Source organism: Vigna unguiculata, chromosome 5, assembly GCF_037176805.1.
Source record: "Vigna unguiculata cultivar grain cowpea cultivar isolate G323 ecotype 2 chromosome 5, ASM3717680v1, whole genome shotgun sequence".
NCBI lineage: Eukaryota > Viridiplantae > Streptophyta > Magnoliopsida > Fabales > Fabaceae > Vigna > Vigna unguiculata.
This window is the reverse complement of record NC_140796.1, coordinates 19,807,520-19,816,371: the sequence shown is the minus strand read 5'-3', so window position 1 is coordinate 19,816,371 and position 8,852 is coordinate 19,807,520. Positions and strand designations below refer to the sequence as shown.

General features: G+C 36.6%; 1 protein-coding gene across 1 annotated transcript; it reads right to left on the bottom strand.

Moving 5' to 3' along the window:
* Positions 1 to 5,120: 5,120 nt before the first annotated feature.
* LOC146886192 (uncharacterized) lies at positions 5,121 to 8,575 on the bottom strand. The gene is made up of 5 exons (XM_085673330.1): positions 7,836 to 8,575; positions 7,691 to 7,712; positions 6,824 to 7,306; positions 5,304 to 5,779; positions 5,121 to 5,145 (listed from the first exon to the last, which is right to left on the bottom strand). The coding sequence occupies exons 1-5, from the start codon at positions 8,573 to 8,575 to the stop codon at positions 5,121 to 5,123; spliced, it is 1,746 nt and encodes a 581-aa protein (XP_085529456.1).
* Between the last annotated feature and the right edge of the window lie 277 nt (positions 8,576 to 8,852).

Below are 8,852 nucleotides of genomic sequence, written 5' to 3'. Positions count from 1 at the left end.
GAAGGAGAATCCTTGGTTTCAGAACCAACTATTATTGATGAACTTGGGCGTTTATAGTGGTTTTTCTTTGAAGAGGGTGAGAAACTCTGGGCGTCTACTTTCATCAGAGATCCAGCCATCAATGGAGGCATCCCTTGGAGGAAGATCAACAAAGAATGAAGGTTGAGCACCTCGTCGACGAGTGGGAATCTTCCTGCGTCGTTCTGCCATTGATTTGCAGAAAAGGGGTTTTAGGGTTTTAGGGTTTTGGAAAAGGGAAAAGTTATTTTAGATGTTTGTGAGTGAATAGTGATTTCAGATAGAAGGATTTTTTAACTGAGAGTGGGAAAAACGGTTTGATTTGGTGATTTGATGGAGAATCTCGTTGTTACAACGACTAATTGAGGAAAGGTTAACGCGCAACAATGAAGGATAATTGATTACCAAATGTGGTAATCGATTATTTGCTCATATTGCAGAGTCCAAGATGGGGTAACGAAGGTGGGTAATCGATTACCATAAGTGGTAATCGATTATTTTCTCATAATCTGGAAAATAAAATGTTCAGAGAAGTTTGGTAATCGATTACTGTAAGTGGTAATCGATTATTTGTTCATAATCTAAGAACCCAAAAATAGAAAGAGGACCTGGTAATCGATTACCATTTGGTAATCGATTATTAACACTGTTTTTCTAAAAAAATATTTATAAAGTGCGAATTTGTGCATTTTTGTTCAATTTGGTGCAATTTTAAGACACTTCTAAAATTTCCAGATCCCTTCTAAGTTCATAAAATCTATCTTTGGCTAAAGTTTTGGTAAAAATATCAGCTAATTGGTGATTGGTATCTACATATTCTATCTCACAATTGCCTTTACTTATGTGATCCCTTAAAAAATGATGTCTAATTTCAATGTGTTTTGTCCTAGAGTGCATGATGGGATTTTTGGTTAAATTAATAGCACTGGTATTATCACATTTCAAAGGTAGATTTAGAAAAATATTATAATCTTCTAACTGTTGTTTCTTCCAAAGAATTTGAGCACAATAATTTCCAGCAGCTATGTATTCAGCCTTTGTAGTTGACAAAGCCACACAAGCTTGTTTCTTGGAGTGCCAAGAAACTAATGAGCTTCCTAAGAGGTGACAAGTACCACTAGTACTTTTTCTATCTATTTTGTAGCCACCATAATCAGCATCAGAGTACCCTATTAAACTAAGTGAGGCCCCATAAGGATACCAAAGTCCAAAAGATATAATTCCTTTAAGATATTTTAAAATTCTTTTTATTGCTATAAGATGTGATTCCTTAGGACTAACTTGATATCTAGCACAAACACATACATATTGCATAATATCAGGTCTACTTGCAGTAAGATATAAAAAAAGACGACGTTCAGGTACGTGAGGATCAAATAGTAGGAGTTGGATTAATGAGAATCTTGGATTCTCAAGTCAAGCAACTCAGAGAGAAGGAGATCCAGACTGTGAAAGTCCTTTGGGACGAGGCAATCCTATCCGCAATTGTTCCCTGGTAAGTCCAATTTTCGAGGACAAAAATCCTTTAAGGTGGGGGGAATGTAAGACCCGAGAAATTTAAATAATTAAGTAAATAATTATTTAATAAATGCAAGTAGTATGAGCCTTTAAGGCAATTAATGCGGATTGTTATAACATGGAAAAGTGCTAGCTCAAGTGGTCGAGAGTACTTTATTGTGTGAGAGGACTTGGGTTCAAGTCCTATGTATGTCGTTTGTGTGTTATTTAATTATTATTGTTTTTAATAATAATATGCTAGAACATGTTGAGGGATAATATAATCATAGAATTATATTAATCATCATAAAACATGAATTGGTTAAATGGTTGTGCTTTGATTTGATAAATTGGTTTGATGTGGGTTTGAACCTTAGTAAACCCCAAACAAAACTCTTTTTTTGTCAAAATTTCCTTTGGCATGAAGGTGAAAGGGCATGGAAACCCCAATTGGCTAAGGAGCAGCCAAGGGTGGCTGAAAACTAGATGTGTTATGAACCATTGAATAACACTTATACCACTTTTAAATGCCATTTTCGTTTTAGCACATTAATTCATCATTAAGGCACTATTATAAGGGAAATTTTAGGTGAGAGAAGAGGTTTCTGCATTTGTTATTGTTGTATAGGGAGAGGAGAATGAAAGTTAAGAGTTTGTTGAGGATTGAGTGAGGAAAGGAGCTACAAAGAGATAGAATCAAAGGAGGATTATTGGTGATCAAGGGGGAACTCACAACAATTTCAAAATAAGCTAAGGAAACCAGGTTAGGGGAGTTGAACCACGTCTATTTATATTTTTATGCATATCTGTATGTATTATATCATGTACGTGTATGATCTCCCTTTGCTTACACTGAAATTCGAGTTTCTGGAATTTTTCCAGAAATCGCCTGGCGGGTGATGAACCACCGCCAAGCGACGTATCAGTTTGTGCTTATTTTTGGGTCCGTGAAGAGGAACCGCCTGGCGGCACATCCCTGACCGCCAGGCGACACATGGCTACAACCCAAATTTTCTGGGTTTTTGTTGAACTGCCTAGCGGTGATGACCAACCGCCAGGCGATACAAACCACTTTTGGCACGATTTTGGTGTTTTGCGTAATTTGAGATGATTCTGATCGAAGGGAGAGTTAGACTGGATCGTTCAGTGAGGATTTGATATTTAATGTTATTGGGTTTCGAGTGATTGCAAGCTAAATTTAATGGAACAGTGGGAAGATGAACCACCGCCAGGCGACGTATCAGTTTGTGCTTATTTTTGGGTCCGTGAAGAGGAACCGCCTAGCGGCACATCCCTGACCGCCAGGCGACACATGACTACAACCCAGATTTTCTGGGTTTTTGTTGAACTGCCTAGCGGTGATGAGCAACCGCCAGGCGATACAAACCACTTTTGGCACGATTTTGGTGTTTTGCGTAATTTGAGATGATTCTGATCGAAGGGAGAGTTAGACTGGATCGTTCAGTGAGGATTTGATATTTAATATTATTGGGTTTCGAGTGATTGCAAGCTAAATTTAATGGAACAGTGGGAAGATGATGTTAGGGTTGAAAATTGGGTTCTTAATGTTCTAAGCAAATTGATGGTTCAATTGTACTGGAAAGAGCGAATGAATGGGTTTGAGATGAGAATCTTTATAACTGAAAATGAATTCAAGTAAGGATTTGGTGAAATCTGCAATGGAGGAAGACCAAGGAGTGTTGGGGGCTTCGCAAGTGCAAGGGGAGGATTTCTGGGTTCCTGGAACAGCAGGAACCGCCTGGCGACACCCAATTGGCCGCCAGGCGCCATGCCATAGAGGTGTGTGGGTTCTGTTCACGAAAAACGATGTTTTTCGTACTTTTCGCGCAAAAGGAATCGTCGGGCGGTATTTTAGTCCCGCCAGGCGCCACATCCTCACTTCTGGGCGCTAGGCGCCACCATATTTTTTTGGTTCGCGCAGTTTTTGTAAAACTACATTTCCCGGTTCGTTAACCGTCCGATTTAAGTGAAATTTTGACAAGTGGTTCATAACATGTGGTTCTCGGCTTTGAACGGTGGAGATTGGATTTGGAGCTCAGTATCTAGAGATATACGTTACTCAATATTGCTGATTTTGGAGTCGTTAAAATGCATGAATAACCTCTTGATAAGTTCAATTAACTTCTAATGAAGCATGATTAGGTTATGTGGTATGTCTCTATCAATTTGAATGTTTCTTTGGATTAGTCACATGTGGAGAATTGGTTTGCTGAAGGCATGGGTGTCAATATTAAATTGCATTGGTGCATAAGATCATGTGCTTAAAATTGTTAGAGTGTTGCTGCATATATTTTGTTTGAGCATGCTTGGGATTGTCTATATGACTAGGGGATGAAGGCACATGTGAGGTGCTATAAGGTCTAGAACATTATAGATGACAATGCCTTTCAGTAGGGGTACTCTCTAATGAGAGTAAATGAGAGCAACCTATGTGAAGGGTGCTTGAACCTGAACTAAAACCAGTAATGTGCAAGTACTGATGTAGCGACTCGCGGTACGTGTCCCCCGCCAGGTAATCTGGAAGCGGTAGTGCCTAGCGGTACGTGTTCCCCGCCAGGCGATTTTGCTGTATCAGATTGGTGTTATGCTTGCTATGATGTGTGTGATCTACAAGGCTTCTAGGATATCTTAAAGGTCGGCTTGCTGGTGTTCCTTGAGTTGAGCTCGGAACGTATCCCTTGAGTTGAGCTCGGGATAGGGGTTAAGCACGTGGCATTCCTCGAGTTGAGCTCAGAATGGCATCCCTCGAGTTGAGCTCGGGATGGCGGATGAACACGAGGAACCCTTGAGTTGAGCTCGGGTTGGCGAGTGTTGCCGGTGTGAGTGTGCTGGTTGTGGCCAGTATGGATGGGTCCAGATAGATTGCCCTCCTCAGTAGTTGATTGATGAGTTTGGTAGTCTTGGGACGTTATAAATTATGTTCGTATATGGGAACTCCACCTAGCGTTACGGTGTATGATCCGTAGCATGGTTTCCCGCACGTGCTCTATCGGTTGTGGCCGATAGGTATGGCAGCAAGACACCTTGAGGTACTCACTAGAAGATGTAGAACACGAATAACATGGTGGTGGCCATGTGATGTGATATCAAATGATGGAATTCCTTTGGTGTGATTGTGTGATTGGTATATGTGTGCCATATATATATGTTTATTTTCTTAGCTCACCCTATCTGCTTGTGTTTGGCGATGATCGTGTACGCGGTACACGGGAGCAGATGATGTTGCAGGTGGATCTGGTGAGGCTTAGCAGCGGAGCGGGGAAAACTCATGGGAACAATTTTATAGAGTTTTATCATTTATGGTTTTGGAATAAAGATGTAATCTATTATGAGATTGTTTCGGTATTTTATTGAATTTTGAGAAGATTTGAACTTAGAGTTATCTTTATTATGAAATAAATTCTTTGAAATTCCCATGTTTTTGGGAAATAGATGTATAATAAATGTGATTTTATTTTCTTATTTTATATTATATTTTAAACCCGTAATATCCGGTCGGGATGTTACATAATGTCCCTTCTTCCATTTGTTTAATTTGCAAACCAAGGAAGAAGGTTAATTCTCCCATCATTGACATTTCAAACTCACCCTGCATTATGCTTGCAAAACCTTCACATAGAGATTTATTAGTTGATCCAAAAATTATATCATCAACATAAACTTGAACCAATAAAATGTGTTCACCTACCCTTTTAATAAACAGAGTTGAGTCTATTTTACCTCTTTCAAAATCATTTTCGAGCAAAAATGTGCTTAAGCGTTCATACCAAGATCTAGGTGCTTGCTTTAAACCATAAAGTGCCTTTTTCAATTTATAAATGTGATTTGGAAATTTATAATCCTCAAAACCAGGAGGTTGTTCAACGTACACATCTTCTTTGATAAAACCATTTAGAAAGGCACTTTTGACATCCATTTGATATAATTTAAATTTCATAATAGAAGCATAAGCAAGAAGTAAGTGTATAACTTCTAACCTTGCAAGAGGGGCATATGTTTCATCATAGTCTATACTTTCTTTTTGTCGATATCCCTTTTCCACAAGCCTAGCTTTATTCTTACTAATATTTCCATCCTCATCCATCTTATTTCTGAAAACCCATCTTGTGCCAATCACTTGAAGTGATTCATCTCTTGGAATCAACTCCCATACTTTATTTCTTTGAAATTGATTGAGCTCCTCTTGCATTGCAATGCACCATTGATCATCTTGAAGAACTTCTTGAACATTCTTTGGTTCAATCTGTGAAACAAAGGCAACATTCATACATAAATTATTCATATTTCTAGTGATTACCCCTTTTGAAATATCACTAATGATATTGTCTAGAGATAGTCCTCTTAGTGACTTCTAACACTTTTCATGATCTTCAGATTGAGGAGGTGGATTCTCATTTAAATACATTTCATCAAGGGCCTCCTGAATATATTCTTCATCACATGTAATTTGCTTATTTGACTCAAGATGGTTCTCCTCAAGGTCTACAACTTCATCAAAGACAACATGCATGGATTCTTCAACATTCAAAGTTCTTCGATTAAAAACTCTATATGCTTTACTCGTGAGAGAATATCCTAGAAATATTTCCTCATCAGCTTTAGAATCAAATTTTCCTAAATTTTCTTTTTCATTATTTAATACAAAACATGTGCATCCAAAAATTTTAAGATAGGCAACATTTGGCTTTCTACCTTTAAATAATTCATACAGAGTAATTTTTAAAATAGGTCTAATAAGCATTCTATTTAAAACATAATATGCAATACTCACAGCATCAACCCAAAAATACTTAGGAACATTATGTTCAATTAGGATTGTTCTAGCTAGTTCCTCTAAGGACCTATTTTTCCTTTCTACAACTCCATTTTGTTGAGGTGTCCTAGGTGCGGAGAAGTTATGAAAAACTCCATTTTCATCACAAAAATTTTCAAATGACTCATTTTGAAATTCCCTACCATGATCACTTCTTATAATCTTAATTTTCAAATCTTTTTCATTTTGAACTAATTTTGCAATTTTTTTAAATGCTTTAAAAGCTTCACTTTTTAAAGTAAGAAAGAATGTCCAAGTAAACCTAGAGTAGTCATCCACAATAACAAGAGCATTATAATTTCCTCCATAACTCTTAATCCTAGAGGGACCAAATAAATCCATATGCAAAAGCTCTAATGGCTTTGAAGTAGATAAAATATTTTTTGAATGAAAGGATGATCTTACTTGTTTTCCTTTTTGACAAGCAACACATATTTTATCTTTTTCAAATTTTATTTTTGGTAAACCAGTTACTAAATCATTAGAAATCAACTTATTCAATTGTTTCATGTGAATATGAGCAGCCCTTTTATGCCATAACCAAGGATTTTCTTCTTTTGCAACAAGACATGTTATATTACTAGATGATGCATAATCAAGATCAATTAAATAGATATTTTTATGTCTCATACCTTTCAGAGAAATTTCCTTAGAATTCTTTTGATGGATAGTGCAGTAATCACTTTCAAAGATAACTTTGAGACCTTTATCGCATAGCTGACTGATACTGAGGAGATTGTGCTTCAGTGCTTCTACAAGTAGCACATCCTTGATTTCCAAGGTATCCCCTCCACCAACATCTCCAGTTCCAATTATTTTCCCTTTATTGTTATCTCCATATGTAACAAATCCTTGATCCTTTCTTTTGAGATTCTTGATTTTCCTTTTATCACCCGTCATGTGTCTTGAGCATCCACTGTCAAGGTACCACATTGGTTTTCTAGATTTGGAAGTTAACTACAAAATAAGAAAAATAATTTCTTTAGGTCCCCATTAACTTTATTGAGTCCTTGGGGTTAGAGAGATATACTAATTATCTAACAATAGGCATCCAAGTATACTTCCCATTGGAACATCATAATGTTTAATATTGCATTTATTTGATGTATGCCCCTTTTTCATGCAATAAAAACAAGTAGCTATACAAGTATTTTTAAAGTGAGCAATTCCTTTTTCTACCCACACTCTACGAGTCTTTTTGATTTTATTTTTAGGAACATATTTGTTTCTACTTAAATTCTTTTTCTCACAAACATGTTTTTCAAAAGATTTATTTTCTAAAGCATTTTTAAGTTGATTTTCTAAAATCATTAAATCAAACATATAACTTTTGAAAGATGCACATTCAACTGTCTCAATTTCTCTATTTTCCAAACTTAAGATTTTATTTTTTAAAGCATTTTCTTCTTCAAGAGTTTTTTTCAAAATTCCTCTGTAATTCTTTAAAATCACTTTTTAATTTTTTTGTGAGCAATATCTAGTTTACTTCTCTGTTAGAGTGATCATTAAGCAAAAGTTTGCTTCTTCCTCATCGGATCCTTCAAAGTTGGATGAACTTGAGGCATTATCTTCCCACGCTATGTATGCCTTTTTCTTATAATATTTCTTGCTTTTCTTTTCATCACTCCTTTTTGAATTTGGGCAGTCTGCTTTTACATGACCAGTTTCTCCACATCCATAACATTTAAAGTTTGAGTAGGATCCTTGATTCTCCTTCTTATTGCTTTTGAATTGATTTATGCCTTTGGCCTTCATGAACTTTGTGAACTTCTTTATCATAAGACTAAGATTCTCATCATCATCATAATCTTCCTCCTCTTTTTGCTTCTTTCCTTTGACAACTTCAGTTTTGAAAGCAATATTCTTCTTTCTTCCTTGATCTTCTTCATCATTCAATCTTCCCAGTTGAAGCTCGTGCTCTCTCAGTTTTCCAAAGAGAGTCGCCATGGTCATTGTTGCAAGATTCTGTGACTCCGTGATGGCCGTCACCTTGGGCTGCCAAGTCCTATTCAAGGATTTAAGAATTTTCATGTTAAGTTCATCAATATCAAAGGTTTTACCTAGCCCACTAAGATGGTTGACGATGTGTGTGAACCGCTTCTGCACATCATAGATGGTTTCTCCCTGCTGCATGCGAAACATTTCATATTCTTGAATCAAGGTGTTCTTTCTAGCCCGTTTGACATCATCAGTTCCTTCATGAGTTACTCGAAGGATTTCCCACATCTCGCGTGCATTAGTGCAAACAAAAATTCTGTAGAACTCATAAAGAGTGAGAGCAGATGATATGATGTTTCTAGCTTTAACATCATATTGAGCTCGCCTATTTTCTTAGAGGAGTTGCGAGCTGGCTGTTGTTCTAACAATTTTGCACCTAACTAGAAAAAGTTTAAGTCTATTACAATAAAAATCTTTAAACATAAACTATATTGTCTTCAATATCTTCAAGTGTTTTCTTCAGCATCTTTATCATCATTAAAATCTTTTAATCAATCTTTGTCTA

Bases quoted from the DNA above. Each gene is read 5' to 3' on its own strand.
- LOC146886192 (XM_085673330.1), bottom strand. From the start codon at position 8,575: ATGTGGGAAATCCTTCGAGTAACTCATGAAGGAACTGATGATGTCAAA. The intron at 7,713-7,835 runs GTAAACTAGATA...TTTGGAAAATAG, and splicing joins ATGATCACTCTAACAGAGAA to AGAAATTGAGACAGTTGAAT. The intron at 7,307-7,690 runs GCATCTTTCAAA...CTTATTTTGTAG, and splicing joins AAATTGAGACAGTTGAATGT to TTAACTTCCAAATCTAGAAA.